General features: G+C 40.5%; 1 protein-coding gene across 1 annotated transcript in view; it reads left to right on the plus strand.

The window, feature by feature from the left end:
- The first annotated feature begins 7,497 nt into the window (after nt 1–7,497).
- The window catches only part of LOC136886212 (hemolymph lipopolysaccharide-binding protein-like), a 28,940-nt gene continuing 17,473 nt past the window's right edge, over nt 7,498–18,964 (plus strand). The window contains exons 1-2 of the mRNA XM_068230555.1: nt 7,498–7,512; nt 17,004–17,129. Of these exons, the coding sequence (XP_068086656.1) occupies nt 7,498–7,512; nt 17,004–17,129 (141 nt within the window). The remainder of the gene's footprint in view (nt 7,513–17,003; nt 17,130–18,964) is intronic.

Consider the following 18,964-nt stretch of genomic DNA (forward strand, 5'->3'; position numbering starts at 1 on the left):
TGACTGATGACCTTCTTATCTAGCAGGTCGTTGACATATTCCCTCATAGCGGACAACTTCGGGGGCGAACAACTGAACGGAGGGGACCTCACAGGAGTGTCATCTTTGAGTTCGATGCAGTATGAAAAATTCTTAGCACACCCAAGCTTATCGGTCAAGACGTCGGAAAACTCCTCTAACAGGCAGTTCAACATGAGATTTTGGTTTTCGCTGAGCTCACATGAGGCATTGATAAGAGGAGGTTCCGTCAGAGCGGACACAGTGGGACGCTGAAATGGTGTCTCAAAGGGGTAACTGACATCAGATTTAAAGCGAAAGGCAAAGAATCGATTAATGAAATCAAGGGACACGCCGGTAGCCAACATAAAATCGGTGCCTAGTATGATCGGCGCGGACAGGTTGGGCACAACATGAAACGTCCAATCCCACGACAAACCATGTATCTTGATATGGCACTTGGTTCTACCAACGGGACACACCTCACGACCATCGACAGACACGTACTTTCTCGGGTTCTCACTTTCAGGAAGATACTCTAATTTCATAGAAAACACTATGGATTTGTCTACAAGAGAAATACACGAGCCGGTATCCAACAAGCCATACAATACACAAGACCCAATATAAACTTTGGCCCATGGGGTAGATGACGGAAGGCCCCAGATCCTTTTATTGAGACCGACCTTAGGCGCCAACGGCGGGCCATCACGCCGGCGCGCCTCTAGTTTCCCTGCTGAGGGTTACAACGAGGACACACGCGCGCTGTGACACCAACAAGACCACACTGAGAACACTTTGCAGGGGACCTGGACCAACAGTTCTTTGAGACGTGGCCTAATTTACCACAATTCCAACATGACTTGACTCTACCACCCTTTACAGGAGCTATGTTGGATGGTTGGGTTGCATTGACATAAAGCGGGGGCGGAGTTTGAGGGCTGGGCCTGCGTTCGGGGCTACGGACTAGACGAGACGGAGGAGGGGAGGTACCAAAACTAACAGATTTGATGGGCGTACGACAAGCGACGTCAGGAAAAGAGCACTCGGATGGGATGGGAGGCGGACGGTATTGTTTGTTTTGGCTAACTACGCCCTCGAATTCGCGACCCAGGTTGATGATGTCGTCCACGCTCTGAACTAGAGACCGTTTAATGTGTAGCTTGTAGTCGGGGGCAAGATTTCTATAGAATTGGTCGAAAATCTCGTCTTCGGGCACCTTAACATTCATGCGGTTAAATAACGTCAAAATCCCAGTGGCATAGTCGTCGATGCTTTCACCTACTCCTTGCGTTCTACGGAAGATTTCCTGCTTCAGACAGTAGTCCATATCAGATACCCCGAATCGCTCCTTTATGCGGCTGGAGAATTCACTCCACGTTATGATACTCCCTTTAATAAGCCTATACCATTTTAGAGCCGGCCCTTCTAGCATTCCCGGCGTGACGGGCACAAACAAATCGAGAGGTAACGAGCTACACTCAGCTATGCCCTCAACTCGCTCCAAAAATTCAATTACACTGGAGGTTTTCCCTTCACCAGAGAAATTTAACCTCCATTTTCTCACAGTTTCAAACACGGGGTTCACTTCAGCATGCCGGTCGGAACTGGACCTAGGAGATGGGGAAGTTAATCGCTTACGATTTTCGTCAGGAATATGATTACCAAAGGTAATGACATTGTTATCGTCAGGGCATGAATTACAGCGGTTGCTTCCCGCGGACGAAACATGGAGTTCATTCGTCCCTTGCTCCATTTCGCTTTCCGGGTTAGGCATATCGCTAGTAACACTATCGTTACGATTATTTATTTCTACAGCCTTCTGATTATCCATATCGCAACCCACGTTTCAAAGGTTTGAACACGAGACACATACACAATATAACAACAATGGATTTGAATTCAACAATGCACATAAATTATAGATCACACTTAAAATTAGGGCCAGAGACTAACTGAATCATGAGATTAAATTAAAGTGACCAGAACTGACTTCGAATGGGTTTCCAGCTCTACCTCGTCCGATTTCCTTTCAGAGGAGGTATCCCAGTCGAGCACGCTTCTGCTACCATTTACTGAGCCACACCCTCCCAATCTATCACTACATAAATCAGCGATCCAAGCAATACCTTAGTGAAATATTCATGGGGAACAATATTTGAGGCCCGGATCGTGTCGACTGGGCAAGGCACATACATAACCCTGAGCTGAAAACCCCCCCTTGTAATCAGGCAACACGGGCAAGACTACATCTATTTGAAATAAAAGAAGAAATGGTTTAAACCAGGGGATTTATTAAATAAATATGAGAGAAAAAGATTAAACCAAGAAAAGAAAATCACACAAAATAAATAGGGAAATTAATCGTAATGCTGATGGACATACCTTGTTCTTTTTCACATAGTTGAAACATGGCGTGAAAACTCACTAATACTCTTCAAAAATATTGATACGTAATTTAAAATGCTCACTGCTCCTCGACACATCGCTATTACAATACCAGCAGCTTCCTTTCATCATAAACTATTCAACCAGGTCGCCCGTTTTACCAAGATTCAAGTATCCAAGGCACTGCACCATATATCACATCAGGCAACTAACAATGCGAAAACGTTCGCACAACAATAAGCAGTGCCGGAGAACAAAAGGCAGATAAGAATAACGACAGATGAGACTGAGCACAGCCTCCATGGACCAATCAAAGCCAAGACAAGACCCAAGAAATACAATAGGTACGCCCATGCGCAAATATGAAACCAACATGGCGGGTACTCAAGCTGAGCATCAGCCATGAATAATAAATAAATATAACTCTGCGCTGAAAACCAAACAAGGCGCAGAATTTGAAAGACAAATACAACAGGTCAATCGGCATATCAACCTTTCCTCTCCCACACATTCGAACTTACATGCATACCACATTCACGCACACACAATGAGGGTATCGGGAAAATAAAACACGAACGGCCGTTCAGATTTCGTAGTCAAATATTTGCGTGCGGCGTGCAATTACACATAAGGTCAGAATTGGACATTACTTTATTCACATCACTGGCATGTTGCGCCTTGTACAACCTGGATTGGTATCTCCTGCGGTCGAGACAAGGGGCACATCACGGGGATCACGCAGTGCACCAAATCATAACCACAGAGACCCTTTTTCAATTATAACAACAAGACCACAAATACATTCATTCAAAGCACATCGTATGACGGAGCGGAAAGATGTATGCCATCGACCGTAACATACGGGAATAAATCGTCACCAAATTTAAATATAAACCAACTATCACGTACCTGTGATTATCAATGGTAAAATCGAATAGCAGTTAGCGTGAAAGGTCCAGGCTTGAACACATTAAATGAATATTTAAAGCGTAAAAAGGCCACACCAAACATAGCGGCAGCCATTGTTAGCATCTGCCCCACATAGAACAGCAGAAGAACTCCACAGAGTAAAAATTATCGCTCAGCAAAACGAACGACCTCACAGATAAAAACATACCGTGTGCTGCTCCCTACTGGACGTCATTAGACTGACACACAAAACTGAAGGAAGCTATTTACATAATTAAATGTCAAATCGTGGAACATGCGATAAGCATGGTTCACCGTTGAGGTCGAGAGTTCGCTACTGGCAAATGTCCATCATTTAAGTATAAAAATGCCGAAAACTGAAGTCACAACAGTTTTTCCGAGGGCCGAGGAATACAACAGTGAGGCGTTCTATGTGTTTGGTGCTGCAAGAAAGATTCCAATGTGTAAGTCCTGTAATGTTCGCATTATGTGGAAACGAAAAGACACGTGCGATAAACACCGCAGAGAATAAGAAACACACATAAAAGACGAATGAAGCAAATAAGCGACAAAAATATTCGACGATATTTTACACATCGCAAGGAAGTTGAAAAGTGACAGGCAGCATTCCTGTAGAATTACTCGTAAAATACGATGGTATTAGTAGTAATAATGTTATTGTTTTTGTCCTCGGAGGCGCCGAGATGCCGAAATGTTGTCCCGTATTAGACGGGGCTGACGTATTTGAGCACCTTCAAATACCACCGGACTGAAGAGCGCCTTAACCGTCTGGTCGGGTAGCACCAGCCTATCCACGAACATCTTCCAGGGCTATATGGCAGTGAAAGCACATCTAAAGACATTATTAGTGAAGTTTTAGGAGCTTTGAGAGAAGACCACGGCCGACCCCGTGGTGTAGGGGTACCGTGCCTGCTTCTTACCCGGAGGACCCGGGTTCGATTCCCGGCCAGGTCAGGGATTTTTACGTAGACCTGAGGGACGGTTTATGGTCCACTCAGCCTACGTGATTAGAATTGAGGAGCTATCTGACGGTGAGATAGCGGCCCCGGTCTAGAAACTCAAGGATAACGGCCGAGAGGATTCGTCGTGTTGACCACACGACACCTCGTAATCTGCAGGCCTTCGGGCTGAGCAGCGGTCGCTTGGTAGGCCAAGGCCCTTCACGGTCTGTAGTGCTATGGGGTTCGGGTTGGGTTTGATAGAAGACCACAGTGAATCCGCATCCATGTGTTCGCAAGCATTGTTTCCGTCGTCTAATGTGGTCAAGCTTCTCTGCTTACACAAAGATACTTTCTGATTGTCGCACATCTCTGCATCCTGATAGCGTTAGCTTGTGCTTTGTAGACGAGTAACTCAAAATGGAAAAATATGTAGGCTATGTATAAATTCATATAATTTCATTTCGAGGTATCAGTGGTTTATATACCAGTATTTATTTCTATAACATTTTGTATATTTAGTTCTAAGACTTAATCACAATTTAAAACATTACAAGAGTTCACTCTAAAACTCCTAATCACAAAATCAGTTAATCTTACCCCATACTACAAGGAACACAGATCACTATGACAACTTATTTCAAGAAATACCCACCGAAATAGGTCAGTTTTGACACCGAAATCAACAGATATATTTCACCAAAAATACGGCCCATAGTCATCTAAGTCATCTATATCTATCTGTATCTATCTATCTATCTATCTATCTATCTATCTATCTATCTATCTATCTATATATATATATAAGCAGGTCGGTCTGGAGCGATCTATATGTAAATTGCCGCGAATTTATGAGGCACTTCCAGAAATCTCAGAAATGAGAAACTTTGTACCGGAGAAGCTGGCGACCCCAGGACCCCTAGAAAAATCGAAAATTCTCAAAATTCCCCAAAGGGAGCACGCTGGAGGCCTTCAAATTTTGGGCTTAGCGAAGAACGCAGTCGTATAACTTATCTAAAGCGACAACCTATAGGTTTCGTCGTCTTAAAAAAATTTTTGGATTTCCTAAATTTCCCCTTCCCCCCAAATCAAGGTGGCGGCACTAAATGCCAGACGAGCTAGAAAATTGAAATTTGGTGAAAGTATAGCTCTGAGCCTGTAACCGATGAAAAAAAAAATCCAAGATGTTCAAATTTTTCACGTCTTACCACCCAAAATATCGAAATATGGACGCAACTATAATGACTGTTCAGACATTCTTTTGAGCTATTTGGTGGCTAAACGTTAAGCCGTATCACAAAACGGATGGCACAGTTCCGGCTCAATTTTCAGTGATCAGCAACTTTGGTCCTGAGACTTTTACGTTACTTATACGTTAGAATGGACTGTATTTCCGGATTGTTCGTAATCATCAAGTTTGGTGCACACATTGGCACAATTGAAAGCCATATGTGGACCAAATTTCATGATACTAGCTTATATATAAGTAGGCCAAAACTAATATAGAGTGTTAAAAATGTACCCGTATTTCACCCAATCCAAATTTTCGAACTCCATTTAACCCATAAATATTGGAGATACGAGAAAATGTTTTAGAACCAAACATGTAGAAGGGTAAAAGGGGCGTCTGAAGCCGCGAACCGTTTGTTAATATGATGTACCGTTTAGGAGTGGTGAACCTCGAAGTGGACATCTGCACTTTTAAACTTGCTCATGCTTATCTGTCATCTATATATATAAATAAAAGCAAGTCGGTCTGGAGCGATCTATATGTAAAGGAACAAAAAATAAAATTAGACGCGAATTAATGAAGCACTTCCAGAAAACTCAGAAATTTGAACTTGGTACCGAAAAAGCTGATTACCCGAGGACCCATAGAAAACTCTAAAATCCATAAAATTCCCCGAAGAGGGCACGCTCGGGCTTCAAATATTGGGATCATCATAAGAACGCACTCGTATAATTTATCCGAAGCGACATCCTATAGGTTTCGTGGGCTAACAACAATTTCAAGGATTTCCTAAATTGTATCCCCCTTCCCGCAAATCAAGATGTCGGCACTATCTGCCAGACGAGCTAGAAAATTGAAATTTGACAAAATTATAGCTTCTGGCCTGTAACCGACGGCAAAATTCCAAGATGTTCTAATTGTTCACGTTTTATCCCCCAAAATATCGAAGTATGGACCCAATTTTAATGACTGTGCAGATATTACTTTTGAGCTATTTGTTAGCTGAACGATAAGTCGTATCCAAAACGGATGGCACGAACTCTGCTCAATTTGGAGTGATCTACAACTTTGGCCCTATGATCTGTTTTCGTATCCCTCTGTATTGGCTGTATTTCTGGATTGTTCGTGAATACGGTTATTTTTGCAATATATTTCACTGTTTGACACACTTATAAGAAATATAGAGTCATCAAGTTTGGTGCGCACATTGGCACGATTGAAGGCCACGTGTGAACCAAATTTCATGTTTCTAGCTTATACATCAGTATACAAAAAATGTAAAGCGTAAAAATGTACCCAAATTTCACCCTATTCAAATTTTCGGACTCAATTTCAACCATAAATGTGGGAGGTAGGAGAAAATGTTATAGAACCAAACATATTGTTTCTAAATCACTGAATTCACTGCGGGTTTATACGAAATCGAGACCGTGATTTTGCACTCCCACAAAATATATACAACCAAACTTAATTGGAATCTGCCTGCCTTAATGGAAATAAATTTCTAAACCTTTTTTCCTCATTGGTCGTTTACCAGTCAGGTTAGTCTTGTATACAATGTGGGGTAGTTAATTCACTATTTCTGTCCCAAATAAACCCCCAGTCCATTCCGGGAGTTTGAAATGCCATGAACCTCGAAACATACCTTGTATATGTAGAAGCTAAATATGAAGTTTGGTTGACGTATCTAGAAAATTAAGGATACGAGTAACACAATGAGCATCGCGTCTAAAAACGCTCAGATTCAGTATGGAATAAATGTAACTTTTCTAGTCACAAAGTGAAAGAGTTTTGTTAGAATCTGCTCTTTATTCCTAGTTTCTTGTTACAGGCTCGCACAGTGAGTTTTTTGCGTGGTAAACCTCCGCTCGGTTATCAGAATATGACGTCGAAGATACTCAGAGGTCATCCAGCGAGCTGGCAGCATTGAGCATGCGAGACTTTCTTAACACTCAAGTCAATGAAATAAATACCAAGCCAGAGCTAAACATACCACTATCAGAACTCGTAAGGATGTCGCTTCTCTTGGTGAGTGTTTGTTTATTTCTCTGTAGCTGATAACAAGGGGTCAAGGGAGAAGTGATGTCAGTCTTGGATTGGAAATTTAATACTACTACTAATAATAATAACAACCCGCCTCTTGGTCTTGAGGTATAAACGCTGTGACACTGCGGTTACCCGGTTCGAGTCCCGTTGGTCGATAGGATGTTCACAATACGAATGTCGGCCGGCAGGGTAGAGGTGTTGGCGGCATGCAATTTCTAATCACTAGATTGCGTGTCCAATGCCTGGATTAAATTCTGAACGTCTCCGCAGTGCTCATACGGAGTGAGGCCATACGACGCTGCTACCTTTGATTCGACCATAAGCAGCCACCTTGGTGCTATTCAACAGGAGAAGGCTATGTGCCGGCACCAGGTTCCACTCTCTCCTTTCTTTCCTATCATATGTCAGGTAATTCATTTCATCTCATTAACGTCTCTGATAATTTTGACGTCAGAGGGTATCCGGTCAAAAAAATCCGCCACGAGAGGTTCATCTCACCTCATACCCGATCTCGTAGTGAAACGGGACAAGTGTTGGACAAATAATAATAATAATAATAATAATAATAAATAATAATAATAATAATAATAATAATAATAATAACCCAAGTAAATGTCTTGGAAAGAATCGCCAGCAGAACTGGCTTAAGAATTTCTGCAGAAAAAACAAAATTTTTAACAAATATTTGGGATACACCAAAATTTCTGAAAACAGATATTGGCCAAATAGAAAGGGTAAAATAATTCAAATATCTAGGGGAAATAATCCAAGAAAATGGTTTAGAAAAATCTGCAGTAGAGGAGAGGGTACATAAAATGGAGAGAGCTTATGGTGTCACCAAAGATATCTACAATAAAAGATGCCTATCGAAAAATGCAAAAATAAGGCATTACAACATAGTAGAGAAGCCAGAATGCCTATATGCAAGCGAATGTCTGGCATTAAACTATAATGAAGGTGAGGATGAGCTTCAGAATCCAAAAACTGAGGTTTTAGGACTAATAAAACCAGGTGCCAAAACTGAAGACGTCCTTTCAAGTTGTGATCCTGTGTTAGAGAAGGACAATTATGTGGTAATTGTGAGTGGTACAAATGACATTGCTGCAAATGAAGGTGAGAAACTAATTACGACTCTCAGAGGTAAGATTTCCAAACTACCTGACTCAAAAGTAATTGTAGTTGATGTGCCACCTAGGTATGACCTTTTAGAGGACTCATGTGTGAACAAAGCTGTACATGATGTAAATATAAAAATCAAGACATTATGTAAGAGTTTTAGAAATGTCTATGTAGTAGATACTTTAGGTCTTGGCAGGCAAATGTTCACTAGGCATGGGTTACATCTGAATGGTAATGGAAAAGCAAATCTCTGTAGACAAATTGCTACAATTATCAACAGAGATTTGCAAACTAATCTGTACTTAAGAAAACCCATACCACTAAACTGGCACATACAGGGAAACTTGCCAGAAATCCCAGACCCTTAAATCAAGATCTATGTACAAGGATCTGGGTTCCAGGGACGTTCTCAACTCATGAGTCAAATGTTACCCAATTGCAACAGTCAAGTTTTAGGGAGGAAGGAGGTCTGAGATTGCTCTTGGTAAACTGTCAGAGTGTAGTAAATAAACAATTAAAATTCGGTACATTGATGGAATCTTATGAGACTGATGTGGTGATAGGAGTAGAATCATGGTTGAGAGAAGGGGTGGGTAATAGAGAAGTATTTCCAGAAGGGTACACAGTCTATCGTAGAGACCGAGGAGATAAAAAGGGAGGGGGGGGGTGTTTATTCTGGTGAAGGAAACTTATTGTTCACATGAATGGTTTACCGATGAAAGGGATGAAATATTGGGGATAGAATTAGTTTGTCATAATATGAAGGAGGTGGGAATTATAGGAACATATAGGCCTGGAAGAGAGGAAAGAGACATGGAAATATTTGAGAAAATAATAGATTATACTCATAAAAATAATAATGATATGGTAATAATTGGGGGAGATCTAAACTTGCCTGAAGTTGAATGGAATGGAGCTGCAAGTGAAGCCCATGAACAGAAACTGGCAAATAAGTTAATTTGGGAGGGAGGATTTACACAAGTAGTACAAGAACCAACTCGTCTCAATAACTTACTAGATGTATTCTTGGTTAAACCATGGGAAATTGTTGATAAAACTGAGGTAATTGAAGGAATAGGTGACCATAAGGCTGTAATAATGGATGTAGGACTGGTACCAAAAAGGCTTAATAAGAGGGTCACACAAGACAAGAAATTATACACAAAAACTAAAGTTGATGAATTTGGGACTTACCTTAAATCACAATTCAGTTGTTGGATAAGTGAAGGGACTAATGTGGATACACTTTGGGCTAAATTTAAAGGAATCATTTGGGAAGGAGAGAAGAGATTTGTACCAGTTAAGAAGGGTAAAATGACCTCAGACCCTGTTTATTATACAAGGGAAATAAGAAAATTAAAAAGAAAATGTATAATAGTAAACAGGAAAATCAAAGAGGGTAGGGAGAATAGAGAAACTAGAAAACAGCTAATGAGGGAACTGAATAGAGTGAAAAAGGTAGCAAAAGAGAATTATATGAATGGCATTCTTCAAGAGGGTAATGGCCACAAAGAGAAATGGAAAAAGCTGTATTCATATATTAGGAATCAAAAAGGAAAAGGAATCCAAATCCCTACAATGGTGGGAGAAGGGGGTGAACACTATTTAACAGATACTGAGAAAGCAAACCTCTTCAGTAGGGAATTCAGAGATTCAGTAGAAGATTGTCAGGACTTGGAAACCATAACAGAAGATAGAGAGGGAGAGACACATAGGGAAACAAGAAGCTTCTCATTCACAAATGAAGATATTTTCAGAGAAATCCAACTGCTTCAGCAAGGAAAAGCAGCAGGAAGTGATCAAATTACTGAGGAGGTATTAAAGACAATGGGGTGGTATATAGTGCCTTATTTAAAATTTCTCTTTGACTATGTCATAAATAATAGTGTAATACCAAAGGAATGGAAGGAATCTATAATAATACCAATTTATAAAGGAAAGGGTGATAAAAGGAAACCAGAGAACTACAGACCAATCAGCCTGACCAGTATAGTTTGTAAAATACTGGAGAGTTTAATAGCAAAGTACATCAGAGGGATATGTGATGATATAAATTGGTTCATGAGGAGCCAGTATGGATTTAGAAAGAAATTTTCTTGCGAGGCACAACTGGTGGGATTTCAGCAGGACATATCAGATCAGTTGGATTCAGGAGGCCAGTTAGATTGCATAGCCATAGATCTTTCCAAAGCCTTTGATAGAGTGGAACATGGAATATTATTAAAGAAATTGGAGGGAATAGGATTGGACGTAAGGGTTATACGTTGGATAAGAACATTTCTAAATTCAAGGGTTCAGAAAGTCAAAGTAGGAAATAATATATCACAGAAAGAGAAAGTTTGGAAGGGAATTGCACAGGGTAGTATAATCGGTCCGTTACTTTTCTTAATATACGCAAATGATTTAGGGAACAATATAACATCGAAAATAAGATTGTATGCAGATGACATAATTGTTTATAGGGAAATAAATAACATTGAGGATTGCTCAGAATTACAAAGGGACCTTGAGAGTATCCAAGAATGGGTTGAAGAAAATAATATGAAGATTAATGGAGGCAAATCAACTGTTACAACATTTACAAACAGGAGCTTTAAAACTGAATTTGAATATACTTTGGATGAGGTAGTTATCCCTAAAGATGGCAAGTGCAAATACTTAAGTGTGAGATTTGAAAGTAATTTGCACTGGAAGGGTCATGTTGATGACATTGTTGGGAAAGCATACAGATCGTTACATGTCATAATGAGGCTACTTAAAGGATGCAACAAAGAATTAAAAGAAAAAAGTTACTTAAGTATGGTGCGTCCATTATTGGAATATGCAAACAGTGTTTGGGATCCTCACCAAGAATACCTAATAAAAGAACTAGATGGTGTGCAGAGGAAAGCAGCAAGGTTTGTAACAGGGGATTTCAGGAGAAAGAGTAGTGTATCAGAAATGTTAAAGGAACTTGGTTGGGAAACTTTAAGTAAGAGAAGGGAGAAAACTAGACTTATAGGATTATATAGAGCCTATACAGGAGAAGAAGCATGGACAGATATCCATGAGAGGCTTCAGTTGGAAAATAATTATATTGGTAGAACTGACCACAAGTACAAAATTAGAAGGAATTTTAGCAGAAGCGTTTGGGGTAAATTTTCATTCATTGGGAAGGGCGTGAAGGAGTGAAACAGTTCACCAGGGGTAGTGTTTGATCCTTTTCCAAAATCTGTACAGATATTCAAGAAAAGAATAAACAACAACAGAGAAAATAAATGAAATGTTAGAGGGCATTCGACCAGTGCAGAATATTGTAAATTTAAAAAAAAAATGTGTGTGATCAAATTAATTCCATCCCCTGGTCTATGGAGTTTGGACAGCCCAAGTAGGGGACTGCCTGTAGGGGTGAAGTACAGTGGGGACTTCGAGGGCCCTGGGACCGCTACGGTAGCTGTGAAGGCCCTTAAGGAACTCTGAAAAGTGGTGGCAAAAGGGGCTCTGGTTAAGACGCAGCAGGTCGTTATGCTACTTAGGTTCCAAAATTGGTAAAATATAAATATGTAAATAAATTCAATGTTAATTTTAATCTTATACCAGTTGTATATTATTATTAGAAGTAATTTCACATACTGTATATGAGTTGACTATGTTTGTAAGATATTATAAGTAGAATTTTGTAAACAATATAAATTTATTAAGGATGATGTGTGTGTTTAATAGAACAAATTATTAGTGTAAATTGTATTCTAGCAAAATTTTCTTCGTCTCTTGTTAATTTAAAATTTAGTGCTTGACAATAATGTATTTTAGTGTACCATTTGCCACCGAGGTAGACACCTCATTTGCAAATAAAGAGATTTTGATTTGATTTGATAATTTAGATAAACTAGAAATACTAGAAAGGCGAATCGTGAGGAAAATATTAGGCCCACAAAACACAGCAGAAGGTTGGAAATTACGAAGTAATGCTGAAATATATCAAAAAATAGAAAAGATATCAGATGTAATGAGGAAAAGGAGACTTATGTTTTTTGGACATTTATATCGAATGCAAGATAGTAGATTAACCAGTAAGATTTTCAGATATTTGTGGAGTAAGAAATCAACGACAAGCTGGGTCAATGAAGTAAGAAAGGATTTAGAAAAAAATATAACAACAGAAGAAATAAATAATAGAGAATGCTTTCGGAAAAAAGTATTGAAAATAGAAGGATTCCAAGGTAGGAAAGTAAAAAAGACTGGTTCAAAGTGGTCTGAAGACAGAAAGAAGAAACATAGTGAACAGATGATAGCGTACTGGAAGAAAAGGAAAGAACAAAGAAGAAGGAATTGAAATTGGCACGTGGTCCTCTGGTGGCCCATTCGAAAGAATAATAATAATAATAATAATAATAATAATAATAATAATAATAATAATAATAATAATATATAATAATATATAATATATATAATATATATATTATATATAATATATATATAATAATAATAATAATAATAATAATAATAATAATATATTATTATTATTATTATTATTATTATTATTATTATTATTATTATTATTATTATTATTATTATAATGGCGAATATCCTCCGACCACGCATGGTGCAGGTCTTATAGGCGACCTGCATGTCTCTGGGAATGCGGCCCCTACTTCAGAAGACATGACAAATACACGGGCCCCGATTAAGCAAATAAGGTTTAAATCTGGACACGGCAGCTAATCAAACCCGGTACCCGTTGTACCAAACCATTTCGCACCGGGCGAGTTGCCCGTGCGCGTAGAGGCGCGCGGCTGTGAACTTGCATCCGGGAGATAGTAGGTTCGAATCCCACTATCGGCAGCCCTGAAGATGGTTTTCCGTGGTTTCCCATTTTCACACCAGGCAAATGCCGGGGCTGTACCTTAATTAAGGCCACGGCCGCTTCCTTCCAACTCCTAGGCCTTTCCTATCCCATCGTCGCCATAAGACCTATCTGTGTCGGTGCGACGTAAAGCCCCTAGCAAAAAAAAAAACATTTCGCCACGGAGCTGGGTAATTTAAGTATGGTATATCTCTATAGATTAATGGAATTTTCATAGAACTTCGGTGGGATATTTTATGATTGTTGAATGTTCAAAGGGAAAGTGATGTAACACAAGAGTACGCTGTCAGTGGTGGAGGTAAGTCGGAGGAGAGCAAAGAGAGGCTCTCAGCAGGCACCAAGCTATACAGTTAAGTGTGGTCTCTTCACATGAGCAATAGAGGGGCAATTCGTTATTAAGAGTACATAATTCTGTGTTTGTAGAAATGATCAATTCCACTTTCATCCTCCCGTCCCTTTGGACGCTCAGTCTACCGGAATAATTAGCATCACACTGGATAGAGTCCTAGTGCCTTATCCGTCATCGAACGTTGGCGATCTTAGTTTTGTTGTTGGCGGAACCACAGTCGCAGGTTCCCCAGTCAAGACGTGCGGGGTCTCGCAGGACCCCTCTTCTCTCGATGTGCCCTTGTATATTTATTTGGAGGAGGGCGCCTCATGATATGACACGCTTCATGACCTTAGCAGTCCAGCACAGTTTTACACCTCCTGGTCAATACAGTAGACCCACATTTCAAACGCTCCTAATCTTTCCTCATAGTCCAGGACTCTACTCCATACACACAGCTCCGCGCTATCCTAAGACGAAGCTGCAGCGCTCGTTGACGGCGATTCTCAGTATCGGAGCTCCGTTGACCCACAGGGCCTTGCTCACAATAATGTATTTGGTCTTCTTTAAGTTCAGGTGTAGACAAAGGTTTTCACATGTCTCCACAACTTTCACGAAGATCTGATTCACGTCATCAGTCTGTTTCCACACCATTCTTTCCTCAAAGAATATGCGTATAAAGTGTCTAAGATGACGCTTAGGTCATGCTCAGAATCTTGCAGGCAAACCACATAAAACTCTATCCCTGACAATTTCCTTGTATAGAGTTAAGTGTGGTGATGTATTACTAATCAAAATAATGTTGAAAATGTTCGTCTCCTACTCACAAGTCTTCCCAGCACGAAGTTTCCAACATAACACTGCTCTTTGTTGGACGCCACCCAGAGCAAATTGCGCTGTTCTCATCTGGATCTTTTCATGTAGTTCTTGAGTCAAGTAATCTGGTGAGTCTCTCGTACCCTGAATGGGTCTTGCCAGTGACTTATACGCCTCTGTCTGACATTCCTACTACAACTCCTAAATACACCCATAACCATATGAAGAGATCTGGAAAGACCACCTAGGTACTTGCTGTGATCCCCATGTGCAGATTTCACAGCATCGACGCAGTAATTAACATGCAAGAAAACAGTAACATTGGCTTGCGGGATCGACTCTTAACCATAGTATAACCCGACAGCGTTCCAACTATTCTAAGGCATTGAGTTTGCTTTCTGGAAATGTTGCCACCTATTCAGTCACACCTTGTCCGGTCCAAAGGCCGTCTCTTCCTTGTTCTGCTCTCTCAATAGACTTTGATTAGGTCAATACCGATGCAGTCCATTTGGCCTCCTGAGTATAAAATATCTGCCATATCTTGCTTGAACCCTTCCTTAGTGGAATGACTTTTCCTAAACACAAATTTCCTTCTATCAGAGCAGTTTGAATCATTGTGTGCAATGTAACAAGAAGGAATGCTTTCCTTATCTTACGTGCATCACATGTCAAGCTATCTGGACTATAACTATCCCCTTTATATGTTTGTCACTTAGTCACGTGTAAACTGGGGATACTATAGCAACTCTGAGCTCATTTCGTATAGCTCCTTCATGCAAGTACAGTGAAGTACAGTAAATGGGGAGGTGCTCCAAGGTAAGTAGTTATGTCCAATTATGACACATTTAGAGAGGTGTATGGTGGAATCCTACAGGAAAACTTGTAGACATTGCCGGCATTTACGTTCACTGTTTCGATATTGCGGCCTCATGAAGTGGACTATGCTTTTACCTGTGTGACATGCCTTAAACCGTCAGATATTCTAGTAGTTTGACTTCCGGGACAATATGTCCCTGGCATCAATTTTGGACTGCTCGCTGGTTTTAAAAGCACTTTATCAGCCTGGGAGAGAAGTGGTATTTTGAAGTTGGGTAACATATCGGCAGTAAGTTATTCTTTTAATCATTCAGAAGTTATCAAAACTGTGAACAATTCAATCAGCCCATCAAATGATATAATATCAAATTGATTTTTCACTCAAAATATATGAAAGTAAATCCTTCAGGAAACATCGGCTGATACTATATTTAAATGTGTCTGGTACTGATTGACTTGTGTGTGTAATAAGGGAGAGGAGACGGGGGAGCAGGTAATTAACAAGGTATGGCAGAAATGTAATTATGTGAAAATTCTGTGTGTGAAACTCGGGAGGATTCAGAAATTTTAGTAAGCTTGTAACAGTTAGTGTGTCCGCATTTCACTAAAATTCATGAAGGTCCCATCCTCTCTTGTTTGGTTCCACTAATACAAAGAGGATAACCAGGTATAACTAATTATGTGAGTAATACACCCCTTCTGCTTTAAGGGTCTGTGTAACGTACTTTACAGCCCCGACAACGGGCGTATTGTAAAATCATTGTGTACTAAAATTGGAGGTTCAAGCCCCGTCTAATGTAAAACTAGAAGCAACTGCTCCTACCGATTCTGGGTACCTTTTTTAAACCCAAATGTAAAGTGAACTTCTCGATTCGAGACCCAACCTAGGTAATGTGCTTTGGAAGCTACGGCTTGTTTTTGTGAATTTTGTCTTTCCAATTTGTAAAGGCAAGCCTGCGGGTCATCAGACTGTGATAGACGCAGATATGTTGTAAAGTATCAGAGATTTCGAGCTCCTCATTCTACATTTCCACTTGTTGGTTCACGTTCAGAGAAAATACAGTCCAGCCATTGTCCCTAACTACAGTGAGTCTCTGCACAAGGCACTCGTTACTTGGACTAGTCGGGGCTGTAGTTTTCAAGGCTCCGTTATAGGAATATTGGCCACGACAGAGGAAAATGTATCAAGGGCCGTGAAATGGTCATATCATTTATCATGTACTTAGAACCAAGTTCATGAAGCTCTCGTCACAATAATTAACAAATACTTAGGAACAAGTTAATAAATCCCGTCAGAATACTTAAAATTGTAAAGGGAAGCGGACGATTAATTTACACAGTAAAATATTGCGGGCTGTTTTCTCAATTGACCATCAAAGTTTTCAAGCGGGGCTGACGATCTAAGGTAATGTGTTTGTTTGACTGAGGATGGATAGCGAATGAAGCTGAAATCAGTATTCTGCATTGAAGTGCCATATTTTCTGTCATAACCTCATTTAGGCTGTAATTTTAGTCATAGTTAACTGTTGAACTCTGTACTTGTTCCAGGTTCTCTTGCCCCTGACGCTAGCAGTTTCACTGGCGAGCACAGACCACTGTGCATCGTCTGTGGGCTCGAAGTTGGACCTGTCTGTGCATGGCCACAAGAACGCCAGTGGACATTGGATAATAACGGTACCGTGTATTATCAAATTCAGAGTTGTGTTTCCGTGTTGGATGGATAATATTGTATGTGATTAATACACGTAACTTAGTGCTGTGTATAATAAATATTTGCATGCACCATTCAAATTTAAACCAACTTTCAAACCACAGTACAGTTTGCGGAAGTAATCTAATATGTCCTTGATATCATAGTGCATCAAACACTAACCTGCTTTGCACGTGCTAACCACTAACGGCTTAAGAAAGTGGAGTAACTCATAGCAGACGTAATTACTCACGATTGTGTTGTTATTGCTGGGAAAAAAATAACGTGTTTAAAATAATATCTGCATGTCGCTAATATGCTTGCCCCAAGACAAGCAGCCAGCTAATTCGAGAGATCGTCACAGGAGGCGCTAGGACTTAGTCGTTAACTGAATTTATATTTCACAGACATTTCACACAGTTTGTCTTTGTGACAACAGCCTATGCTAATCCCGCACTGAACTTGTTAAGTAATATAATAACGGTAACACACAGGTTGTGGGTTTATGGAAAATAAATAAAGTAGAAACTAGACCTTTCCTTTAAGAAATCATTCCAGGAACATCGGCATGGCTGGAAATATCTCTTAATGGTCCCCCCCCCTGATTTAGGATGATGTCTGAGAGGTTTGTCCGGCCCAGATGGAGACCCTGAGGGAAAAAAAGAGCTCCGTAGAAGTGGAGACTGCCGCCGTCTTGGGTTTAATGAAGAAGTCCTGCCAATCGATATCTAGTGCAATATTGCCTTGAGCAGTAAGAATAAGCCCAGCCAGGTCATATCTACTGCTACAATGCCTGGAGCCGTACGAAGTAGTCGAGCCAGGCCATATCTACTGCTACACTGCCTGGAGCCATAGGAAGTAGTCCAGCCAGGTCATATCTACTGCTACAATGCCTGGAGCCGTACGAAGTAGTCGAGCCAGGCCATATCTACTGCTACACTGCCTGGAGCCATAGGAAGTAGTCCAGCCAGGTCATATCTACTGCTACAATGCCTGGAGCCATAGGAAGTAGTCCAGCCAGGTCATATCTACTGCTACACTGCCTGGAGCCGTAAGAAGTAGTCCAGTCAGGTCATATCTACTGCTACACTGCCTGGAGCCGTACGAAGTAGTCCAGCCAGGCCATCTCTACTGCTACAATGCCTGGAGCCATAGGAAGTAGTCCAGCCAGGTCATATCTACTGCTACACTGCCTGGAGCCGTAAGAAGTAGTCCAGTCAGGTCATATCTACTGCTAGACCGCCTGGAAATGCATCTACGTCTACGGTACCGTATTCCCGAACCGATCCCTGAATCTCTCCGTTATATTCACTCTGATATGTGATTGTGATTTCGTCCACTCCACTTCCTTTATCTCGAAACTATGGTCACTGAAGCCGGGCTTGGAGACATCAGAAGTCTCGTTTGAAAAATAAATTTCTTTTTGGACATATTGTATCTTTTTACAGCAGGAGAATAATGTCAAGAAATACCAAAATTCCGTGCTTTAAACATTCAGTTCTAAAACACACGAACAATTGTACCGAATTAAATGAAACTGGGATGTTTTAGTAATATCTAAGAATAACGAACAAACAGCATCTCTGGGAGTACGTTATAGGTTTTCCGTAAGTTACGGCTCCGATTGCCAATATATGGTGCGGCGAAACGCCGAGTAAAGCACCATTTGTGGTTGTGTGGTATGGTAGTTGGGCATAATGTGACGTGCGAGGAAGAAAACAGGAATGTGAGTAGGAAGGGTTGTTTCAAATGGATGCTTCATACTCACCTTGGAATTATAGTGGATTGTGAACTGAATGTGGGCTATAATTTTCTATGT

This window comes from Anabrus simplex, chromosome X, assembly GCF_040414725.1.
Source record: "Anabrus simplex isolate iqAnaSimp1 chromosome X, ASM4041472v1, whole genome shotgun sequence".
Classification (NCBI taxonomy): Eukaryota; Metazoa; Arthropoda; class Insecta; order Orthoptera; family Tettigoniidae; genus Anabrus; species Anabrus simplex.